Source organism: Phaseolus vulgaris, chromosome 9, assembly GCF_000499845.2.
Source record: "Phaseolus vulgaris cultivar G19833 chromosome 9, P. vulgaris v2.0, whole genome shotgun sequence".
NCBI lineage: Eukaryota > Viridiplantae > Streptophyta > Magnoliopsida > Fabales > Fabaceae > Phaseolus > Phaseolus vulgaris.
This window is the reverse complement of record NC_023751.2, coordinates 8,770,539-8,797,377: the sequence shown is the minus strand read 5'-3', so window position 1 is coordinate 8,797,377 and position 26,839 is coordinate 8,770,539. Positions and strand designations below refer to the sequence as shown.

At 28.0% G+C, this 26,839-nt stretch overlaps 3 protein-coding genes across 3 annotated transcripts; all 3 read left to right on the top strand.

Moving 5' to 3' along the window:
• Positions 1-7,887: 7,887 nt before the first annotated feature.
• LOC137822194 (zinc finger protein 7-like) lies at positions 7,888-8,640 on the top strand. Its single transcript, XM_068627094.1, has one exon. It carries the CDS (start codon positions 7,888-7,890, stop codon positions 8,638-8,640), a length of 753 nt encoding a protein of 250 aa, XP_068483195.1.
• Positions 8,641-17,107: 8,467 nt separating this feature from the next.
• Positions 17,108-17,860, top strand: LOC137822193 (zinc finger protein 7-like). The gene has a single exon (XM_068627093.1). It carries the CDS (start codon positions 17,108-17,110, stop codon positions 17,858-17,860), a length of 753 nt encoding a protein of 250 aa, XP_068483194.1.
• A 7,448-nt stretch (positions 17,861-25,308) lies between these two features.
• On the top strand, positions 25,309-26,472 carry LOC137822192 (uncharacterized). Its single transcript, XM_068627092.1, has one exon. The coding sequence runs from the start codon at positions 25,309-25,311 to the stop codon at positions 26,470-26,472; it is 1,164 nt and encodes a 387-aa protein (XP_068483193.1).
• Positions 26,473-26,839: the final 367 nt, after the last annotated feature.

Genomic DNA, 26,839 nt, shown 5'->3' with positions numbered 1-26,839 from the left:
GTTTTTTTTATTTTGATTTATATTAAATATTCAATACAAGATGTACATACCTCAACTCAATGTGACGGGTATGTAATGAAAATTCCACATAGATTAAAGATAATGTCAATTTACGATATATATCTCAATTTTTAATATGGTATTAGATCATATTACTTGTTTTACTTATGTTATCCTTGTTTGTTCTTCGGTTATGTTTCTTCTATTTTCTTTCCATCATGGAGTTTGCAACCACCAGAATTCAATCAACCATGGATCACATCTTGAATCCCTCTAGTCTATATTATTTGCTCCCGGGAGAGAACCCAATAATGGTTTTGGTCTCTCCTCAACTCAAGGGTATTAATTATCATTCTTGGAGTAGAAACAAGAAATGTGTCATCCTCTCAAAGAACAAGATGTAGTTTATTGATGGAAGCATCAAAATCTTATAACACAATGATCCTACCTTTGAGGCTTGGGAAAGATGGAATGCCATGATACTATCTTGGATTACAAGGACTCTCATCCCAACTACTGAGAGTATCATCTACACAAATATTATCAAGAATCTATGGAAAAACTTGAAAGAAAATTTTTAAAAAGTGACTATTTCAAAATTTCTTATTTACTTCAAGAAATGCATTTGGTTAAACTAGGGAAGAGAAGTATGACTTAATTCTATACTGATCTCAAGACTCTTTGGGAAGAATTTGACTCTTTAAGACCTTGTGGACCAACTCCCCCTGTAGTCGGCCAAGTTGGACCTCCTGCTGAGTGGCCCTTTCCTCCAATTTGGCCATCTTAGCCTGTGTCTCTTCAGCTTTATCCTTTAGTTCGATAACCTCATTCTGAAGGGGCAGAATCTTTGAATGAGCGAGAAGGGCCTCCTAAGATTTGTCAAAGAGGAGTTTCTTGGTCTCCTTCTCGATTTAGCGAAGATCTGCCAACTTCTGATGCAAGGCAGCTTCGCGTTGCGAGAACGTCTTGGCCTGGAGGGCTGATTCCTCCCTCAGCTTTGATACCTCAACCTGTAAGTCTTGCACCTTAGTCATGGAGAGGTTGGACGCGATGAGAAACTCCCCAAGGCCTTAAGCTACACGACCTTGTAGGGGGTCCTCACCCAGGCTCTCCACCACCTCTCGGTTTTGGAAGCACTTGAAGGCCTGCTAAAGGAAGGTTGGCAGATCAACAACAGGGGGTGTGCTGTGATCACCCCTAGGGGCGCTCTCCCCCCCGCCTTCAAGCACCATGAGGTCGCGGGGGGAGGAAGCACTGGGAGGATTCTCCCTGAAGGAGGGGGCGTGGCCATCTGAAGCTGAGAGTGATGGAGCCACCACATCAGCCGCTCTCTTCCTCTTGAAGACGAGGTTTGTGCAGGTATCCTCATCTTCGGAGACAGTGGTCTCCACCACCCTTTTCTACCTCTGGTCGATAGGGGCTGGTTTAGGAGAGATTGGGGTGGAGGTAGCAGGAGGAGGAGTGTCCGCAGGGGTAGAGGTACCCGCATCGGCAAGAGCAGCCTTGCGTTTAGAGGTCAACTCAGCCAGTTTTCTCCTTTTCTCTTCATTAAGCACCATATATGCACAGGAGAGACAGTACGTAAGAGTTTGAATAAGTAAGCAAAGATAAGTACACACAGGATAAGCGAATACTTAGGGCACTCATAGAACAGATGGCCCCGCAGCATTGGTGCATGAGTTGGTACCTTGGCAGCCATTTTGTTAGTCGTTGTACTCCAGTAAAGGGAAGTCCTATGTGCTAGATTATGCTAAGATTGTGTAATAGCGGCGCAGAGACATTCTCCAAGGAACCCTATATATGGGTAACAGAACAAAAGTAAACCCTAGCTACAACCTATATAAATGTTGGTAAGAACCCTAACAAGCTACATCATTTATAAAACTGAAACTACTTTATTCACTTACTATTTCTTTGCTCCAGTACTGACTTGAGCGTCGGAGTGCAAACGGTCCCCAAGGCGCCCTTTGTCTTTGCAGGTGAAAGGTTCTTCAACCCTAGGAAGCTTGATTCACAGGCGGAGACAGGTGGGCCAGAGACTACCGTTCGAGTCAACTGACAAGCGAGTCAACCGACGATAACATAAATATGTTGGGTATGTTTTCTTCACAACATATCAATAGTAGGTGTACTTAGATAGTTTATGTGTCTTCTCATATGCATTTGTATTTATTAAAATAAACTATAAATTTATAATCTTAATATAAATATGCGATTTGAATTCAAATTTTAATATTAAACATAAATATATAAAAATAAAAAATGTGATACACCTCGATTACATAATTAATTATGTGTTTTATTTAAGCTTTGTCTTGTTTTGTAATTTCATTTTCTGAAGTTGACCTGGCAAAGTTGGAATGTGTAAGTTTTTTTAACATGTTTGTGGCTGATATACCCTAGGAGTATTGTTTATAATATTCATTATAAGTTAAATTCATATTATTGAATGAAATCATAATATTAAGCCAAAATATATATTTTAATTGTTATTAATTCATATTTTATATTTTATTTTGAATTCTTATAACGTAAAAGATTAGATTATTTAAATTTGAAGTAATATTTATGTAAAACAGTTCATTATAATTTCAATTAATAACCATTTATGAATAAAATAAGTAATTATTTTCATTTGAAATTCGATAGTTAATTAATAAATGAAGTTTTGAAAAAAAACTGTGACCCTAAATTTGTAATTTATTATTGTAATTTGTATTTTCTTTTAAATATAATTTATTGCAAATAAATAAATCACATTTTTTTTAAATTATGTTTATATAAATATCATTTTATGTATTAATTTTTATAACAACTTTTCATTTCAACTATCATACCTACCCAGTATTTTGTGAAGTATTAATTCAATGGTACAAAAATTTATTCATAATTTTTTAATAACTCAAATATACTAAAAAAAATCTTCATATTTTATTATTTTTAAAATTATAAAGTATATTTAACATCTTTTAAAAAAAAAATTCTTATAACTATCATATCACTCGCATTTCAATAAAATTTCCTAAAAAATATATTCTAATATACCTTAATTTAAATACATCAATTTTCTTCCATCATCCTCAAATCCTCAATTTCATCGCTCTAACATACGCAAATTGTATTTTAAAATAATAATTTAAATAAAATACAAAAAATGTTGGGTATGTTTTCTTCACAACATATCAATAGTAGGTGTACTTAGATAGTTTATGTGTCTTCTCATATGCATTTGTATTTATTAAAATAAACTATAAATTTATAATCTTAATATAAATATGCGATATTTTTAATTCAAATTTTAATATTAAACATAAATATATAAAAATAAAAAATGTGATACACCTCGATTACATAATTAATTATGTGTTTTATTTAAGTTTTGTCTTGTTTTGTAATTTCATTTTCTGAAGTTGACCTGGCAAAGTTGGAATGTGTAAGTTTTTTTAACATGTTTGTGGCTGATATACTCTAGGAGTATTGTTTATAATATTCATTATAAGTTAAATTAATATTATTGAATGAAATCATAATATTAAGCCAAAATATATATTTTAATTGTTATTAATTCATATTTTATATTTTATTTTGAATTCTTATAACGTAAAAGATTAGATTATTTAAATTTGAAGTAATATTTATGTAAAACAGTTCATTATAATTTCAATTAATAACCATTTATAAATAAAATAAGTAATTATTTTCATTTGAAATTCGATAGTTAATTAATAAATGAAGTTTTGAAAAAAAACTGTGACCCTAAATTTGTAATTTATTATTGTAATTTGTATTTTCTTTTAAATATAATTTATTGCAAATAAATAAATCACATTTTTTTTTTAAATTATGTTTATATAAATATCATTTTATGTATTAATTTTTATAACAACTTTTCATTTCAACTATCATACCTACCCAGTATTTTGTGAAGTATTAATTCAATGGTACAAAAATTTATTCATAATTTTTTAATAACTCAAATATACTAAAAAAAATCTTCATATTTTATTATTTTTAAAATTATAAAGTATATTTAACATCTTTTAAAAAAAAAAAATTCTTATAACTATCATATCACTCGCATTTCAATAAAATTTCCTAAAAAATATATTCTAATATACCTTAATTTAAATACATCAATTTTCTTCCATCAACCTCAAATCCTCAATTTCATCGCTCTAACATACGCAAATTGTATTTTAAAATAATAATTTAAATAAAATATAAAAAGTTGGCTTAAACGAAAAAAAAAACATTTATTATCTTAGCATGTAATATTTAATTAATGAGATTTTAACGTCAGTTAGGTTGACTCGTATATGTAAATAAGAATTTAAATAAAACTAGAAAATTGTGAGTGGGCCTAAGCAAAGATAAATAATTATTTTTTATTACTTGAGCATCAACCAAATTGACACTTTGTTTAATGAGTTTAGGGTTTGTAAATGAGTTTTCCTCTTTCTCATTTATTTTTGCTTACTGTATACTTTTCCCTTTCTTCTATGCATTTCTTGGCTTTGCTTTATTTCTCTGGTTTCTAAAACACTTAACACAAAAACTAAATCCTAAATCACTTTTCTCCTTATTCTCTCCTTCTTGCTTTCTCCTTTCTAAATCACTTTTTGCCTTTTTTTGATTTCTCTCATTTCTAAATCACTTCACAAAATAATTAAACTCTAAATCAAGCATTCTGACTGTCATTGTTAGATCTAAGGTTAGATCTTCACTGAGTTGCTAAGTAATGTTTAGAACACTCACTTATCGTTTGTGTTGCTTATTTTATTAACAAACTCTAATACGTAGAGAAGACGTTCAAAATTGGATTATCTTGAGGAGACAGAACAGTTCGTGTTTGGCTAAAGGTTCTTGGGTGGAGCTGAATCTCTTGACTGTTGTGTTGTCTAAAGGTGAGTTTTGTGGTACATTTTTTTATTTTGATAATATTTATTTTATTTTTTGAGTATTATTTGGAGTTAAATCTAACGGTTGGATTTAATCAACATTATTTGGATTAAGAGTAATTTTTTATAAATTAGATCCCACTTTATTTTTCATTCTTCCTCTCATATCTTAGATTTAAAAATTTATTGAAATATTTGTGTGTTGCATTTCTAGTTTCTTTATTGGCTGGTGTTACATGTGCTAGAAAAAAAATACAATCTAATTCTATACAAAATTCATGGACCTTCAACCTACTTTTTTTTAACATAACTTTGATATGTACTTTAAAGTTCTACTGATTTTGGGTAATGGCAAAGTGAAAAATTGAAATCTAAGACTTGATGCATTCAAAGAACGAAATGATAAAAAGAGAAAGAAAAAAATGAAATCAACAAATTTAGGCACACATAATTATTGAATTCTGATAATGAAAAGGAATATAAATTTGAAAAAATTAAAAAGTAAATTTTAACCGGTGAAGATAAGTTTGAATGTATAACATGAATAGTGTAAAATATTGTTTCATTAAATCAATCAATTAACTCAAACAGTTAATCAATTAGTATTTTTATCTTAAGAAAGTAATGTAATTCATACAATAAAATTTGCTTAAGTTTAAGTCACATAATTTAATGGACTGATTCAACATAACAATTTTTTTATGGTAAAATATGTAATTATTATTATTATTAAAAATATTTCCAAATAAGAGTTCTTATTTATAGAAGTTCATCAATTTTGTTTTTTTTTTCTTTTTGTTCTTCGGTTCAAGTGTTTGCTCATAAACAGTGTCAAAATGAATATTTTGGAAGAAAAATAAACATGTTATTTGATATTTGGTGATAATAATAAAATTTGAGAGACTAAAAATATAGGTATAATAAAACTTACTTCCCTGAAAATGTTAATTTAATTTTTTTTAATTTGATCCCTAACTACTTCCTCTCTTCGCACAAACCATTTTCCTGATCAACTAATAATTATGTTTAGAAACCTTACTCCTTATACAAAAACTTTTTTAAAGATAAAATTTAAGAAAATAAATTATACCCAAATGATATAATTTATTTATTTTAAATAAATAGATTGATTTCATATCATATCATATAATAAATGAAATTATTTATTTTATTTCCATTTTAAAAACAATTGTAAAATAAAAAAAGGAAAAATATTGTAACGGAAAAAACAAATGACAATTAAATTCTAACATGTTATGTTAGACAAATACAACACCAATTTGAGATATTTTATAGGAATTAAAAATCAGGAAATATCATATTTGTTACAACTCAATATATGTTTAAATATATAACAAGTTTTAATTTATGGTTAAAAATATATTTTTTATATTTTTATCATAATTGATTGACAATTATTTCTTTAAATATTATAGTTGTGTTAAAAAGGGTCTTAGAAAAATAATATGGAAAAGTAAAGGACCCTGAGATGGTAAAATGTTGTACCACAACTTTATATACAATAATGACAATAATATCCAAATGTTATAAATAAAATATAAAAGTTAATAATTAATACAAGATTTATATTTATATGGTAAAACATTATATGATTTCATTTCAATCTTAAATAATTATGTTCCGATGAATATTACCTTGAATAGGAAATTGTTCATGTTATTATTCTTTTTTATGTAAATTTTATTATTTAAGTAAGCTACCAACATATCTTTTAAAACAGTACACAAGAACATGAAAGAAAATAATTTTAAATCTTAATTGATAAAATAAAATATTCAAAAATAAAAATTGATATGATTTCAATCTTAAATATTTATGTTTTGATACAAATACAATCTTGAATAATTAATATACGCGTGCGCAGTGATAAGTAATGTTATTTATTAAACTTTATTATCTTTTGAAATTTATTTTGAAACATCCACTTAAGCAACATATAAGCAAGATAAGAGCACGGAATCAAACTATATTTAGATATTTGTTTTCAATAACTTTATATTGGGATCTTGGAATTTTTTAATTATTTTAAGGTTATTTCTATTGCAAGAATGTAGGACGTTTTAAGTTTTTTTTACATTTATTTGTGTCACGTCATTTTTAACACTTTATTGTAACTTTTGTTTTAACGTAGGAGTAGTATAAAATCTTCTTTTAATTTCTTGAAAAAAATAATTGTTTCAAGATAAAAATTAATAATTTGTATTCTTATAATATAAGGTCATGGTAATATTTTATAAAATTCAGATTTTAAAGTTAAAACTATGATCTAAGAAATGAAAAATTTACAGTCTCTATTTTAAATTTTATACATAACTACTCATTTCTAAACATAAATGTCATGTCCACTTCCTAAATTCCTTTTTCATATCAATCGTTTCACCCATCATTTTGTAATAAAAAAAAATTAATTTAAACATTAAATCGTAATTTACACAGTTTAATATAATAGACATGGCTTAAATTAATCGTAATTCTAAAACAAATTAGATAGGAAGAAAAACGAAATGATATAGTATAAAACAAATTGAAAGAGGGTGGAATGGGTTGTTTTTGAAAAACAAAGGCCATTAAGCTAATATTTTATTGTATATCCTTTCATGATTATATTAAGTAACTAAATAGTAATAAAATAAATAATGTACTCATTTATCTTGTATTCTGATTGATTGTAGTATGATTGATATAATGTATAACAGATATAAAAATAGTAATTTTTGCACATCATTTATGGTAAAATTTAGAAATTTTAGCGGTTAAAGTAGTTGAAAATATTACTTTGATTTTTTATATTTTAGATTATACTGATGGAAAATAATAAGAATGTAATTTATGACCTTATTTATTAATGTAGATATGATAACACTTTTCTAGAATAAATAATATTCTCGATTTTTTTATTTATTTTTGTCTAATTCATTCTCAACATCAAAAGTTTCATAGAACTCTCTCGTTTTAACCTTATATTGTAATGAAATATTGTGAGAAAAAGAGTTTTGTTCCTCATCAAAATCAAGGTTCAAATTCTAATACTAGAGTGTTGGTTGATTTCACGAAGATGTCAAAGGATGGTGATATTACTCAAGAATCATCAGATGAAAAGGTAATTGATTCATCTATTTCTCACTCAAAAGGTGCAGCAAAGAAGAACACAAAGGTAGTAAAAACAAAGATTTTTTCTTGCAATTATTGCAACAAAGAGTTTTCTACCTCACAAGCTTTGGGAGGACACCAAAATGCACACAAACAGGAACGTGTTGTTGCAAAACATTGTCAAGGTTTTGATGTTAGAGGGTTAACACAATTTCCTTATTACCCATATTATTCAAGTTTTTACAACTCTCATTCCCTCCATGGAAGATCCTTCAATGAGGCTCTTGGACTTCGAAGTGACTCCATGATTCACAAGCATCCTAGGACTTCAAGGTATGAACATCCATTGTTTAAAAGGGATCATGAGAAGTTAATATTTGATGGGTTTAGAAATATGAAAAATGATTATCCAATTATAAAGAGTGATGCAACTCTTAGTTTGAAGTTGGAAGATGGCAATGATAGAATCAATCTTGAAACACTCACTCTTTTTACGAATGATGCTACCATTTCATCTAGTCAACTTAGAAAGATGACTACTCTTCCAACAACGGAAATTGTTGATCATTATGTTCCAAAAGAAATTTCCAATGAACCATCTTACAATCTTGATTTGTCATTGAAGCTTTAAATGCAGTATTTTGTTCCATTTTACTTGAGTCTTTTACTCTTAACAATGTTGTTTAGTTTAAATTTTAGGAGGATATTATTTTGGGATATTTTTTTTATTTGGTATTTTTTTAAGTGATGTAAAAAAGATAATTATGATATTTTCAACTGAAAATTAATACATTTGTGATTGGTTAGTGAGTTAAAAGTAAAAAATATTCAATCCGAATTAATTTGACTTTTTCTAATGTGTATCATGTTATGCATTTCTCTCCCAACTAATGATTAAACATTAATTTTATAGAGAATTAAACATGATTAAAACAAGTTTATTGTTTTTTATAAAGCTTTTATATATGCAATAAAATTTATACATGCTATGACATTTTGTTATAAGTTATCAGTTTAATAAAATATGAAAAACGAAAAAGCACAAGTTTTTGCATAAAAACGCAGAGTGTACACCCTTTTATACAAATACAATATGAGAATTACACAAACGTTATATCTTCCTAACATCACTCGTTGTTAAATTAGTAACTTTTTATTTTGGAAGTATAATTAAAAATACTACTTTATCCTTAATTGATTGTTTTCTATTTTAAATTATACTAATTGAAGATAATGACGATATCATAATATTTATTTATTAATGTGGGTATGGTAACATTTATAGAGAATAAATAGTTTTCCAGTTTCAAAAGCTTTATATAACTTAATGTTATTATTACCTTAAATTCTCTTCATTAGAATACATTATAGTATATCCAGAAAAAGAATTTTAAGTTTGGTCAAGATCTAGGTCCAAAGTTTCTCTTTACAAAGAGTTTATTAGGTATTAGGGTTTCTAATTCACTTCATAATTCAAAACTTACTATTATAAGATATCAACATTTGTGAAAAAAATACTATGGTAATTGAGAATGATGGATTTGAAAATTTGGGACATCATTATTCAATTATGAGGATATTCAATTATGAGGAGTGATGGAATTTTAAATTTGGAGAGAGAACATGATAATAGTAAAACTAATGTTAAAATTGAAATTTTGTCTTTTTTTACAAATGTTCTCGAGACTTCATCGAGAAACATATCAATACTCTTGAATAAAACTTCATCATTCTATTTCAAAAGAATTTTTCGATTGAACAACTTGCAATTTTGATTTGACACTCAACTTTAAATGTCGACTCTTTATTATTTTTTTATCTTAGTTTTTTTTTTATCAGTAAGAAAGAAAGAATAAATAGCACCATTTCATGGGTGATCCAACTCTAAAGGTGGCAATGCGGGCTGACCTATCTTGCATAGGCCCGCCTCGCATTTAGTCTGTGAAATGCGGGTTGGGTTGGTCTATCCCACGCAAGGAATGCAAGCTCATTTTACTGACCCGCCTTACATAAGAGGTAATCTGCGGGCCTGCGAGTCAGCCCACATAAGAAAAATATTTTTAAAAAATAAAATAAAATTATTAATTATAAAAAAAAACCTTATTCCTACTACTGAAAAATGAAAATTAATTTTATCTCTCTTTCAATTCCTTCAATTAAGATAAAAAAAATATGTAAATTCAAGTATGAGGGTTGTTAGAAGACTTGATTAAAAATAATTAAAGTTTTGTTTTGCATATATGTATGTAAATGTATAAGAATATCTTATCAAAGTTTTGTTACAAAATATTTTAACCAAGATGACTAATTTTTTAACTATCCTATTGAAACCTCTTCTTGATATTATTTTTTTATTAACAAATTTTAAATATAAGACTTTACTTAAAATTAAATTTATTGTCACTCTTCATACTAACTCCATGGTTCAACTAAAGACTTGGGGCTAGGTAACCTCTAAAGTCATTTATTTTGTTTTTCCTTTTCTGAATAGTGTATGGATCTTCTAGTTTTTATGTATTTGATTAAACATAAGTGATTTATTTAGGTTAGTTAGACTATATTTGTTATAATAAGAAGTTAATGACAAACTTATGAGAGGAGGGGTTGTTCGTTTTTGTGCGCTTTTGTACATGGGTTAGATCACCCTAAAGTGGTTCTTATTTATTTATTTTTTATTACTGATAAAAAAAACTAACTTCTTAAAATGATTAAAATAAAACATTATTTTTTTGGTAAATTAAATTCATTTTTTAAATAAAATAAAATAAATATGACACTACAATAATATGTGAATGAGGTATATAATCCAACCCGCCTGCCTCGCTGTTGGCCCGTGCGAGCTGCAGGTTATGTGAGACAAGCTTAAGTGAGTCAGCGGGCTAGATTAGTGAGTCCGCCTCACGCTTTTTTTTGTAGCGTGTTGCAGGCTGTCCCGCATTGTCATTCATATCCAACCCTTATACAAATCATGAAAATAAAACACACCTCAACTAGCAACCCACATCCTAAAGAGGGAGAAGAGCCAACACCTAACAGAAAAAATCAAAACAGAATGAAATCTAATTACTAAATATACGTGTATTTATAATTTAAATATCTAATTCTTAATTAGATTAACAAGTTCCAAAAGAAATATCTAATTATAATTTAGAAAAAAATCATTCATTTGAATGAAATTTGCTTATTTTTATTTGACAAAAAAAAATTAGATCTACAAAAATCTAAGTGACTAGAGATTCAAATATGTAAAGGTGTTTTAATTACTTAGACACCATCCACCATAATTACTAGCTAATCTCGAACAATAATTTTAGAACTAAAATAATATATTTAAAATTAACTTGCTTTAATGTTTAATTTTTATTTAAAGTTATTAAAGTTTAATTTTCATACATAGTAAAGTAGTCTTATCCTTAATCACCAACAACATTCTCTCTTTACACCCTTCTTAATCACTAGTAACATTGACCCATGTCAGAAGTAGTCAATCCTACGTTGAGGTTGGAAGAGTTGAGGCTTTCCATTTTTATTAAGATCCATAATTGAACATATTTTTATTCAAAATTTTCAATTAAATTACCAAAGTAAAGTTATTGATAAGAAAAATATTGACAATAGAATAATTTTTTATAATTTGATTTTATAAAATAATGTTTTCTATTTAAATTTATGGAATTAAAAGTTTTAAAGAGATTAATTTTATTTAATCTGTACTTGGAGCATCTCTAATGGTAGTTTCTTAATGAGTTACTTAAGTTGCAAAAAAATCCAATATTAAAAAGAAATCTATACTTAGCAAGATATTAGGTGACATACCCAATTTTTTCATCTCACAGAAAATTATTTTTTCTGAGTAAAAATATGAATTTCTTTTGTTAGTATTTCTTTTAACATCATACAACTCACAAAAATTTAAAAGGAACTAATATAAAATTAATATTTAATAAATATTAATTTTTTTCGATTAATATAAATTTTTAAATTGCTTAATAAATAAAAATAAATAAATAAACACTGAACAACAAAGAAATTACTTTCATATATATAAAAAAAACTAAAATAATTCAATTTTGAATGCAGTTTTACAATCCATACTTTTCTTGTGCATTTATGATCATATTAAAATCCTTACTTTATTATTTAGTTTAAAGGTCTTTTAGATAGTAAATCAACAAATTTTTTAATATTGTATTTCAAATTTTATAATTTGAAAATAATTTTTTACATAATTTTTTTTAAAAGTTATGTAATTCCTTATACAATTTGGATTAATCCAAAAGAAAGTTGCTGAATTAGTTTTTTTTTTTAAGTCAAAATACAATAGATGGAATAGATGGAAAAGCAGTAACAACAATGATGACAAGGAGGTGACCCATAACAAGAGAGTTGACAGTTAGATGGGTAGTTTTGTCTTTTGCACATCTTCTGAATGTGTATTATTTAGGATAATCCTTTAGGGATAGTTTCTTCCTGCATTTTCATTATTTCTTCAGGCACTTCCATAAACTTTTAAAATCCTTCAGTAAAGCTCATTTTGGTATTTCGGTAATTAAAGTTTATGCCAAATTTTAGGATAAGATTGAGGTTTCTAGGGTTATTTCGGTAATTAAAGACTTAATAAGCTTCAATGAATAATGATATGTTCGATTTCAATGTGATTAAATTTTTCAGTATTAATACTCGTAGTGGTAAAGTTCTTTGCCTTCTTCTTATTATATGGGAGTTTCCTTCACTTGGCTGGGTTAAAATTAACACTGATGGGGCTATTAGGGGATATCCTAATCTTGCTACTTGTGATTGTATTTTTCGTGAGAGTATGGGAGAGTTTATTGGTGCTTTCTCTGTGTTTTCTTGAAATTCAGACTACTATGGTTAGTTTTATGGAGTTATACATGCTATGGAGGAAGCTCAAAAGATGGGACTTACTAATGTTTGGCTTGAATGTGATTCTGCCTTGGTTTGTGTTGCGTTTACTGCTTGGACTAATGTTTCGTTGATGCTTTGTATTCGATTGAATACTTCTCTTAATTAATTCCTGTGAAAAATTCAGGTTTATGGTTCCTCATATTTTTCGTGAAGAAAATGCATGTGTTGATAAGTTAGTTAATTTAAGATTTATTCATAGAGAACCATTTCATTGGTATAATAGGCTTCCATCTAGTTTGTTATTAAAATCGTATGTATAGGTATAGTCTACCTATGTATCATTTTTGTTAGCATATGAGTTTTGGTCTAGTCCCCCATATTTTTGTATTTTTTTTGTTTTTTATTTGTTTAATAATATTTTTTTCATGTGATGGCAGATGATTGTTGTTGCTTAAAGTGTCAGCCTAACTGAAATGTCAAATTGCATAATGAAGTATAACATGAAAGCTTTTATATAAAATAAATTCATAAAATTTTAATTAACTCAAATATACTAAAAAAATTTCTTATATTTCATTATTTTAAAAAATTTAAGTAAAACGGTAAATTTGTAAACTTACATTTAGTATCTTTAAAAAAAAAATCTTAGACTCTAATAAATTTTCCTCACAAATTTAGTCTAAGATACCTCAATTCAAACACACTCATTTTTCTTCATACTCTTCCTTGAAATCCTCACACATCCACTTCTTCAAATTCTATCCCCAATTCAAATTACAATAAATAATTAAACTCCAATATCACTATAGCCGACACAAACTGTATTTAAAAATAATAATTTAAATAAAATACAAAAAAGTTGGCTTAGGTAAAAAAAATATATTACGTTAGTATCGGTTGAATATACTGTTTAATTAATGAAATGTCAGCGTCAAACACCTATTTGTAAATAAGAATTTAAATAAAACTAAAAAATAATAAGTGGGTCTAAGCGAAGATAAATAATTATTTTTAATTACTTTAGCATCAACCCAATTGACATTTTATTTAATAAGTTTAGGGTTTGTAAATGACTTTTTCCTTTTTTTCATTTGTCTCCGCTTACTCTATGTCTTCCCCTTTCTTTTACGTATTTTTTTATTTTATGTATATTTTTATTTTCTTTCTGTCGTTTGTAAATCACTTCACAAAATAATTAAACCTCAAAATTAAGCATTATGACGATTATTGTTAGTTTTAAGGTTAGATCTCGATTGAGTTGCTAAATAATATTTAGAACACTCACTTGTTATTTGTATTGCTTATTTTATTTACAAACTCATAAAAAAGCCGATCAAAATCAGATTGTTTTTTAAAGATAAAATTTTATTTTTTTTATCAGCAATAATAGATATATAAATGTAAATCACTTCAGAGGTAAATGAATCCTTATACAATATTTGAGGAGATAGAATAGTTCGTGTTTGATTAATGATTATCGGATAAAACTGAATTATATTTGTCTAAAGTGAGTTGCATGGTTAATTTTTAATTTTGATAATATTTTTTTATCCTTTGAAGTTGTTTGGGGTTAAATCTGATGATTAGAGTAACTTTTTATAAAATAGATCCACTTTATTTTCCTTTTTTGATATTAGATTTTAAAATTTTCTAAAATATTTGTGTGTTGCATTTCTAATTTCTTCATTGGCTGGTGAAACATGTGCTCATAATTATTGAATTCTGATAATGAAGAGGAATATAAAATTGAAAAAATTAAAAAGTAAATTTTAACCGGTGAAGATAAGTTTGAATGTATAACATGAATAGTGTAAAATATTGTTTCATTAAATCAATCAATTAACTCAAATAGTTAATCAATTAGTGATTTTTCTTAAGAAAGTAATGTAACATACAATAAAATTTTCTTAAGTTAACAAAGTTATATATATATATATATAACTATTTTAATCAAGCAAGTAACTAATTAAGTCACATAATTTAATGGATTGATTCAACGTAACAAATTCTTTATGGTAAAATATGTAATTATTATTATTAACAATTAACAATATCTCCAAATAAGAATTTTTATTTATAGAAGTTCATCAATTTTTTGAATTTTTTCCTTGGTTAAAGTGTTTGCTTATAAACACTGTCAAAATGAATATTTTGGAAGAAAAATAAACACGTTATTTGATATTCCCTAACTCCTTCCTCTCTTCGCACAAACCATTTTCCATTTTCCTGATCACCTAATAAGTATGTCTAGAAACGTTACTCCTTTTACAAAAACTTTTTCTAAGATAAAATTAAGATAAGAAATGATACTCAAATGATATAATTTATTATTTTTTTACTTTAAATAAATTGTTTGATTTCATATCATATCATATAACAAATAAATGCAATTATTTATTTTATTTCTATTTAAAAACAATTGTAAAATAAAAAAAAGAATAATATTCTAGTCGGAAAAACAAATGACAATTAAATTCGAACATATTATGTTAGATAAATAAAACACCAATTTGAGACGACAAAATATTTTTTTATAGGAATTAAAATCAGGAAATATCATATTTTTTACAACTCAATATATGTTTAAATATTTAGCAAGTGTTAATTTACGATTAAAAATATTTTTTTTTCACATAATTAATAGACAATTATTTATAATAATATTATAGTTGAGTTAAAAAAGGGTCTTAAACAAAAGATAATATGGAAAAATAAATGACCGTGAGATGGTAACATGTTGTACCAAAAATTTATGTACAACAATAACAATAATATACAAAAGTTATGAATAAAATATAAAAGATGATACTTAATACAAGAAGAGAACTATCAAGATTTATATTTATATGGTAAAACATTATATGATTTCATTTCCAACTTAAATAATTATGTTCTGATAAATATTACCTTGAATAGGAAATCGTGCATGTTATTATTCTTTTTTATGTAAACTTGATTATTTAAGTAAGCTACCAACATATCTTTTAAAACAGTACAAAAGAACATGAAAGAAATTAATTTTAAATCTTAATTGATAAAATAAAATATTCAAAAATAAAATTTGATATGATTTCAATCTTAAATATTTATATTTTGATACAAATAAAATCTTTAATAATTAATATACGCGCGCGCACTGATAAGTAATGTTATTTATTAAACTTTATTATCTTTTAAAATTTATTTTGGAACATCCTCGTAAGCAAGATATAAACAAGATATCATATAAACAAATTGTTGAAATTTTAAAATATTTTAAGGTTACTTCTATTGCAAGAATATAATAGGAGATTTTAAGGGTTTTTTAGTTTTATTTGCGTCACATCGTTTTTAACACTTTATTGTAACTTTTGTTCTAACGTAGAGAATGTAAAATCTTATTTTAATGATATTTTTATTTGAATTTCTTGAAAAAATAATTGCTTAAAGATAAAAAAAATAAAATTTATTCTTATAATATAAGATATTAGTAATATTTTATAAAATTCAGATTTTAAAGTTATAACTATGATATAAGAACTGAAATTGTGTTTATAATTGTTACACTCTTTATTTTAAATTTTATACATAACTACTCATTTTTAAACACGAATGTCATGCCACTTCCTAAATTCTTTTCATAGAAATCTTTCACCCGTCAATTTTGTAATGAAAGAAATTAATTTAACATTAAATCGCAATTTACGCTATTTAATATAATAAAGATGGTTTAAATTAATCGTAATTCTAAAACAAATTAAATCGGAAGGAAAACAAAATGATGTAGTCTAAAACAAATTGAAAGAGGGTGGGATGGGTTGCTTTTGAAAAACAGAGGCCATTAAGTTAATATTTTATTGTATATCCTTTCATGATTATATTATAAGTAACTAAACAGTAATAAAATAAATTTCAAATGTACTCATTTATCTTGTGTTCTAATTGATTGTAGTATGATTGATATAATGTATAATAAATATAAAAATAGTAATTTATGCACATTCTTGTGGTTAAACATGGAAATTTGTGTGATTGAAGTAGTTGAAAATATTATTTTGATTTTCTTTTATATTTTAGATTATACTGATTGAAAATAATAACACAATGCAATTTATTACCTTATTTAATAATGTAAATGTGATAACACTTGTCTAAAATAAATAACATTCCTTATGTTCTTTTCATAATTCATTCTCAATTTCAAAAGTTTATAGAACTTTCTTTCAATTCATTGTTCATTATAACCCATCGTAATGAAGTATTGTGAGAAAAAGAGTCTTGTTCCTCATCAAAATCAAGGTTCAAATTCTAACACTAGAGTGTTGGTTGATTTCATGAAGATGTCAAAGGATGATGATATTATTCAAGAACAATCACATAAGAAGGTAATTGATTCATCTATTTCTCACTCCAAATGTGCAGTTAAGAAGAACACCAAGGTAGAAAAAACAAAGACTTTTTCTTGCAATTATTGCAACAAAGAGTTTTCTACCTCACAAGCTTTGGGAGGACACCAAAATGCACACAAACAAGAACGTGTTGTTGCAAAACTTCGTCAAGGTTTTGATGTTAAAGGGTTAGCACAATTTCCTTATTACCCATATTATTCAGGTTTTTATAACTCTCATTCCCTTCATGGAAGATCCTTCAACGACGCACTTGGAATTCGAAGTGACTCCATGATTCACAAGCTTCCTAAGACTTCAAGATATGAGCATTCATTGTTTAAAAGGGATCATGAGAAGTTAATATTTGATGGGTTTAGAAATATGAAAAATGATTATCCAATTATAAAGAGTGGTGCAACTCTTAGTTTGAAGCCGAAAGATGACAACGATAGAATCAATATTGAAATACAGCCTCTTTTTACAAATGGTGTTGTCACTTCCTCAAGCCAAGTTAGAAAGATGACTACTCTTGCAACAACAAAAATTGGTGATCATTATGTTCCAAAAGAAACTTCCGACGAACCAGCTTGCAATCTTGATTTGTCATTGAAGCTTTAAATGTAATCTCTTGTTCCATATTTTACTTAGTCGTTTACTCTTAGCAATGTTGTTTAATTTGAATTTTAGGAGGATATTATTTTGGAATTTTTTTTTATCTTGTTTTTGTATTTTTTAAGTAAAGTAATGTATAAAAGGTAATTGTGATATTTTCAACTGAAAATTAATACATTTGTGATTGGTTAATGTGTTTAAAGATATATATATATATATATATATATATATATATATTTTGAAAAAGAGTTTCAACCAAATTAATTTGACTTTTTTTAATTTATATCAGCATTTTTTTTTCAATTAATAATTAAACATTAACTTTTTTTTATGTATAAGAATTGGAACATTTTTAAGTGTTTTTTTTTAATTTATTAATTTTTGACTGATAAAAAAGATATTGATTTTTATAAAGGATTAAACATGATTAAAATAAGTTTATTTTTTTATAAAGGTTTTATATATGCAATGAAATTTATGTATGCTATGACATTTTGATATAGGCTATCAGTTTAATAAAATATGAAAAACGAAAAAGCACAAGTTTTTGTAAAAAAAAACGCAGAAGTGTAAACAGTTGTATACAAATACAGTATCCAAACTTCATAAACATTCTAACTTCCAAACATCACTTGCTGTTAAATTAGTAATTTTTGGTTATGAAATTATAATTAAAAATACTATTTTATCCTTAATTGATCCTTTCCTTTATTAGATTATACTAATTGGAGATAATAACGGTAACAAAATATTTATTTATTAATATGGATATGATAACATTTATAAAGAGTAAATAGTTTTGTCCACACCACTCTTTACATAATTCATTCCAATTTCAAAAGCTTCATATAGCTTAGGGTTATTACCTTAACTTTTTTTCATTAAAATACATTATAGTATGATCAGAAAAATAATTTTAAGCTTGATCGAGATCTAGGTCCAAAATACATTAAAATAAATATAAAACTTGTAAGGAATGAATATTTTTCTAAATTGTATAATCACATTAATAAATTAACTATAAATAATATAATGAAATACTATTTAGTAGTTTAGTTAGAAATAATTTTGAAAGATATATACAAATTAAAAGTTTTATAGAGATATAATAAGGTAAAGGTATTATTCACCTTGTCCTATCACATGAGCTTATTTTGAGATAAACTTAACATACAAAATTATAGGTGTGAGTAGTAGATCTATACATATTTGAGGGTAAATGGTTGCATCTTTTCATATTTCCAAAACACAGGAATTTTATTATCTTCAACAGAGGAGTGGCTGATGCGTCTGAAGTGTGTGCACGGGTGCAAGCAAAGGTTTGGTCTTGGATTAATGTTAGATCTCGATCCGCTTCGTTTCCCTTTTCTAGTTGGTGTATGATACCTTTGGAGTGTATGAGAATGATTGTTTGATGTAGTTTAAGTCTATGTCCGGTTAGTGCTTGTGTTTGTTAGTTTGGGGATTTTAGCTAGTAGTTGGTTTGGTATCTCTTGTTTCCTTTGTATAAAGGTTAAACTACCCCTGAAGTGACTCACATTTATTAATTTTTTATTGTCGATAAAAAAATAAAAATAAAAAATAACTAAATAGATTGAAATTTCATTATCTATATTTACCAAGTTTATATATTGATACACTATCAAACAAGAAGCTTATATATTATTATAAGTGTGGATATCCATCTTTTATAGGGAAATAATATATCTGGAACTTGAGGGTTGCATTAGGGAGAAAATTCAAATATTCAATTGATCTCATTTTCAGTTATTTGGTGCATTTAAAAAGCCAGGAAACATGATATTTAAAGGGATTCTTCCTAATATCAAATAACTAAATTCTATCAAATTCAAAGCATAAAGTAAAGCCATTTAAGTTTACTTGTACACCTTCATGATATTTTATTTTAATGCAAGAAATTTCTCTTTACAATCCATACTTTTCTTGTGCATTCCTATTAAAATTCTTACTTTATTATTTAGTATAAAAGTTTTTTAGATAGTATAATTCACAAAAAAATTAGATTATAAATTCTAAAAATTAAAAAAAAATTAATTTAAAAATTAATATTATATTCTAAATTTTATAATTTGAAAATAATCTTCTGCATAAAAAGTTTTTAAATTACATAATCCCTAGCATATGGAAAAACAGTAACAGCGAAATATATGGGCTGGCAAGAGAGTTACAGCGGCAAGAGGTGACAGCAAGATGGGTAGTGTTGTCTTTTACACATCAGGTAGAAATGGGGGTACAAAACGAAATAGTCTTTAATATAATGTTGGTCATGGTGGATTTAGGATAATACAAATTCTTTCTATACTTAGCCTTTTTAACATGCACCCTACATATTTTTTAATTTCCAAAACTGCTATTTTAAAAAATTAAAACAGAATAGATTATTCTGTTCTAAAAATTAAAATTCAAAATAAAATTTAAAAATCAAAATTCTATTTGGGAAAAGTAATTTTATAACGAAAAAAAAAAATTGAAAAAAATCCAAAAATATATCTCGGAATAACAAGTCTGGAATGTATTTTTATTCACATTTTCCTTTTATTTAAATACATTTTTATTATTTCACATGAAAATTAAATGCAGGTTCAAAATTGATAAGGTGCAAGTAAACATCGCCCAAATTTGTTTCTATTTTTTATTTGTCCCGCAAGTTGAGCTTGGGCTTTCTGTCTTTGTCCATCACTAATTACATACTTTCTTCCTGCACCCCTGCACTTAAACTAAGAGAGGTTTTGGGGTTTCTAGAAAGCAATATAGTGACAATTCTCGTAAATTTATATAATTGATAACCGTCATTTATATAATTTTATTATCAAACACTTTTGTTCTAGTGATATATAAAAATATATAAGTTTATAACAAAATTACAATATATATAAAAACACATAAATTTATGATAATAGAAAATAAAGATATATAGGTTGATATTTAAAAAATTGCAAATACACTCACAAATTAGAATATTACAGTATAAATTTATAGTTAATTTTAATAAATATAAATACATATATAATAATTATTAAAAAAATGCTAGTAATTATAAACATGATAGTTACAAATTTATAAAAAATTAAATTATATTTTCATTTTTAGTAACCTTTATTTTATAAAGTTTAACTGAATTTAAAACAATAACTTATTATAACTTTAATTATAGTACATCTCAACTCTTTTATTTTATTCTTTAAAAAAAAATTAAAAGGTATAAGTTGTTTTATGAATTTAATATAATAATTGTGTGCTTATCTGTTGGTATATATATTATCTATGTTATATTACTAAATTATTTTCTCATAATATTTGCATAATCTATATCTATATATAAAGGGGATTATCCATTATAATTGATTTTTTTTGTGTACACACTTTTTTTTTCAATTCTTTCCTTATTTAATATATCTTATTTTATTAGTATGATAGAATATTTTGTCATTTCATATAAATTATTTAAGAAATAAAATTATTTTTTAATTTTTAAATTAATATTAATATTAATTTGTTTTATGCTAACTCCCCACTCTTTTCTTACTTCCTTATTTTAAAGCAATAATAGGAAGAGAAGGAACATACTCTCTCATGTTTCCACACCAAATCTCACATAATAACTTCCATTTTCAATCACCATCTTCACTCTATTTCAAACAATTATATTTTTTGGTAAAACTATTATTCTTTTGTATCTATGATCAAGTCAATCATAATCTTAACATGATCATCATCACACTTTCTATCCCAAAACTACCAATGGAAGAAAAGAAAAAACTTGAAGAAAAAGAGAGACTCAAACAGGAGAAGAAGAAAAAAATGTTGTTTAATCAATTCATCTTTTTTGTTTTTCAATTTCAGAGTCATTTCTGTATATATATTAAATTTCTATTATCATGAAAGTTGAGTAAAAAAAAAATGTGGATACACAAACATTGTTGCGCCTATGATCTCGTAGTAATTTCATAACATCAATTCTTCAATCCTTTTCTTCATAATTAAAAATTCATTTTGATTTTATTAGCAAATTTTAAGTAATTATTGAACAAATATCTAATAAAAAAAATGTCACCACCAATATTACACTCTACTTTCCTCGTTTATTTAGCAATAAAAAATATAAAAAATAAAATCATTTCATTTTTCTTAATAATTATTGTTGATTGTTTTTCATAAAAAATTTAATACCTTCGTTATAAACTCGATGATATGAATCTAGACCGTATTATTGAAAATCAACTAATACAAAATATTTAAAAATATAATAAGGGTTCTAAACGTATAAAAGTAAATTAAATTTTTTTTATATTAATTTAACAATTATATATAACAGTAGTAATAGTAATAAATCAAAACAATAATCCTTAGTAAAAAATCTTATGTGACATAGAAAAACTTTTGAAGTAAAAAATAGAGATTTTTCTTAAAAACTTTAGCAAACACAAAAAAATCTTGTATATGGTTACGGCTATTTTTCTATAAAGTGGTATTTATAAACACTATAATATACACGTGTGGCAGTTTCCTAAACCATCATAAAATTAACCGTCACAAAATTTAATATGAGAGTCATATGCATCCGTCGCAACACCCGTCATTTAACGCTTTGTATAAAGTGACAATTTTTATATGTAATTAATGTCTGCCAAAATTGTAGCAATTTATTTCATTTAAAACGATTTCAACGCAAAACACGACACATGTAAACGTCATTATATACGATATAATGTGATGTTTTTAACTGTCAGTATTATAATAAAATTATATAATAATTATATAATGTAATACGTCAGTTTTAACTTATGTAATTTTAATTCTAAATAAATAAATTCAACCACCACTTTTTATAATCTTGTATTAATAATTAAACAACTAAACATATTTAATTATAATACCATTTAATTAAATATATTTTCATAATAAAAAAATTAAATACTATTAAAAACATGTCTCTCATCAACTTTGAAACTGTCAAACTAGAAGGTAATAAATACCATTCTAGATTATCTATCTAATAGTTATTGGGGAGGTAATCTTACATTGCATGAGTATAGTGTAGTATTACAAAGCATATGTATGAGATATAACATCAGATTGTGAAAAGACTATGAAGGTTCCTTTCATCTTATTCAGGGTGAAGAGTCACTAGAAATTAAACGGATATGCAAGAACTACCCTATCATAAGTTGGTTACTATTTAGATTAAATTGGAATTATAAAATCAAGGAATTTTCCTAAGAGGACCACATATTTTGTAAAATATCTAACAAATGTTAATCTTAGATGTTAATGTTCAATATTATCTTTCGAAAGTTGTCAAGTCTCATGATTATTAATGTTTTTCTGTTTTGACACTACCATACCTCATGATCAATTCACAAGAGTTATGTTTTTAGTAGATCATATTGAATATTTAAATCTGAAGCAAAATATACAATTTTAATTGACTCAAGAATGCTCACTTTTACAACTTTACCTTTATGACTCCAATTATATAACCTAAAAAAAAAGTATAGGACTGTACAAAGAAATTATGGGATTGTAATAAGAAAAATCCCACTAATTAAACTTAGCTAACTGTGAACATTCTATGATTAATTTTAAGTGAATTAAACCTTAAATCCAACCAAAACATCAACCTAAGTAATAAGCTTCCATAAAAAAAATTCTAATACAATTGAAAAGAATGTAATATGTGATAGTCACACACAAATTACACAAATAGCCCTCACTATCAAACCAACTCAAGTAAGTATAATATAAGATTATCGATATGCAACATTATCGAAAAAATTACTCTCACTTAATAACTCAATATATTATTATTTTAATCATATTCTTTTTTATATTTTAAGATAAACTATTAATATATATTATTATATGAATGTAAAGTAGGAGTATCTTGTCTTATATGCTGTGCAACTATAATTTTTCATTCATAGTATAATATGCGTGTTTGGATTTAAGTTTATAAATAGAACAATTATTTTATTTTATTTTAAATTGAGTTTCAATACAAAATTAAGACAAAATTTAATTTAAAGTTATTGTACCGGTCAGGTCATCGGGTGTGATGGCGTGGACAGTGAGTGACTATGTGGAGCATGCTTGGAGGGACACGTGGTCGAGAGAAAGACGAGTAGCCAAGAAGTTAACATAGCCGCCATTTGTTGAAGCGGCGTTCTCTAGTGTACATAGTCGCTTGTCGCCAGAGTTTCATATCATCGTCGTGTTTGAATAGAAGATCAAGTGGTCAGGGATCGCCGTAAGAAGCACATCGTCGGATGTTTCAGTAAACTTAATTAAAGCTGTTAGGAGGTACAGGCGTGTAAACATCAGTACGGAACATAGAGGTTAAGATACAAGGTGATCATGTCCCAGCATGAGAAGTGAGTTAGTGGAAGCAGCTTGCTCATCGGTGATAAGGTTTCCCATAATGGACATTCATTGATAGCGAGGTTTCCTTAGCTAGAACATGCATGGCGTGTCAGTGAAGAAGGTGGCACTTGCAATAGGCGGTACCACAGAGGTGGTGTACTCTGTTGCATTCTGGTACTAGCCTTGTCAGGTGTGCATTCCAGAGTGCGTTACGTGCTAGGTTACTCCTTGTATGGGTAACTTAGTCGCGTAACGAGACACATAGAAATGACGATTGAGTTACTTTAGCCCCAGATGATGACACGTGGAGAGTTGGATACGAGCCACGTGTCCAAAAGTGTAACTGTCTGGAGAGAGAAAATGCATAGGTATAAAAACTAAACTTAACAGAATTTGAAAGGGGATTCTTGATTACGATTCATTTTCTAAGAGAGAGCACTTGAGCACGGTTCCACAGAATCCAGTTTCTCTGAGTTTTTGGTGTTCCTGCTGTTGACTTGACTGTAGGAGTGCACCGGCCGCAGTGGCGCTATTCTGTAATTTCAGGTTCTCATCCGAGGAAATTTGGAACGAAGACTTGAAGTACACGTAGCGTTGAAGCTGGTGAGTATGGATCGTGATGAGGCAACATTCTTGTGTTTAGTCAACTGACTGGATCATTTGTCGCCTACCGTAGGGCCGTGTAAAAGGTGATTCCCAACCACAGTTCAAGTTTATTGAAGTTTTGGTTATCTCTGTTCGATTGTTTGCTGTCGTAATCGGTTTTCTGAGGTTTTCACCGTTTGTTTGGAATTTTAATCGGGGAATTGGAGTTTCTTTGAGTTTGCTGAAGTCTCTACCGATTGATTGCTGGATCAACCGCCTTTCTGGAGTTTGTTGGAAGAGTTTGAAGTTTCGTACTGATTTCTTAGAGGTTTTATCGAGCCGTAAAGCATTTTCAGAATTTTGGTTTAGAACGTTTGCGATTGTACAATCCTGTGAACATAGTGTGATTTTCTGAAGTCTATTGAGAAAGGATGAGGACAACACGATCCAGTTCAGTCGCACCATCGACCGGGGAGGGCGCTGTGACTATGGCGCAAGTAATGGAGATGATGCGGGCATTGCAAGAGAACGTGGCTGCATCGCGTGCTGAACAAGAGAGAATGCACGAGGATCTAGTGGCCTCTCAGGCTAGAAACGAAGAGCTTAACAGAGTCAATGAAGAGTTGCGTAAAGCCTTTCAGGAGCAGAAGGAGCGTGCAAACGTGGACAGAGTTGCACCGCCGTCTCCGTCGCGTATTTTTTCGATGCCGTTTTCTCAGGAGATCATGGACACGGCGGTTCCTGCGAATATGGTGGCGGTGAAAGCATCCTTCACCGGTGTAGAAGATCCTGAAGCTCATCTCACTACGTTTCACACGCAGATGATGCTCTCGGGTGGTTCAGATGCGGTTTATTGTAAAGTATTCATGAGTACTCTCAGTGGTACAGCGCTGGAGTGGTTTGTTAGTTTGTCTACTGGTCATATTACCACCTTCCAGCAGTTTTCCAAAATGTTTGTTGAGCAGTACATAGTGAATAAGGCGCCGCCATTAGTGTCTTACGACTTGTTTGATGTGAGACAGGATCAAGGGGAGTCTTTAAAGGATTACTTGAACAAATTTGGAGCTCGGATTGTTCGTTTGCTAGGTAAAGACGAAGACATGTTTGTTCACGCCTTCAAAAAGGGCGTGTTACCTGAACCGTTTAGCGAATCGTTGATTAGGAGTCACCCCGCCACGTTTGCTGAAATTCGACGACGTGCTGTGGTCCATATCGCTGCTGAGAGCGAAGTTTATGAGAAACAGGGAAATGTGGCTCCAGCTAAGCCACGGGTTCATACGAGGTTTCAGCCGCAGAGGGTGATGGAGGCGGCGACTGGGAAGAAGGATCAGAGGATGCACCATCCTTATGATCCAGAGAAGAACAAAGGAAAGGGGTCAGGGCGACCTAAGGAGTTTAATCGCCCTCCGAGGTACGAGTTTGTGATGGGATTGGCTGACTTGATTGCCATTCCGAATATTGCCGCCAGGATTAAAGTGCCTGAGAAGGCGACATATAAGGTGTTGGGGCCAAAACCGGATGTGTGGTGTGAGTTCCACAAGAGTTTTGGCCATTCCATTAATTCGTGTTTGGCTTTGGGTCACCAACTCGTTGAGTTGGTGAAGTGCGGGTTCTTGAAAGATTACTTGCTGGAGAAACAAACAGGTCAATAGTCAGACTTGCAATCGGTGAGTGATGAGGGACAACAACATGAAGTACCCCTTCACGGCGAGATTCACACTATAGCTAGAGGTTTCTCGGGTGGTGGGTGTACTGCATCACAGCGGAAGAAATATGCGAGGTCGGTGATGTCAGTAGAAGTTTTTGAGCATCATTCACCCGATGTGGACATTACGTTCACCAAGGAAGATCTTAGGGATGTTGTGCCTCATGACAACGATCCCATTGTAGTCTCACTTGTTACGGCGGAAGGAAGGTTCACCGGGTGTTGGTCAATCAAGGAAGTTCGGCAGATGTTATGTTTTGGCCGACTTTCAACAAATTACAGCTATCTCCTAACCAGCTGAGGCCAAGGTTATC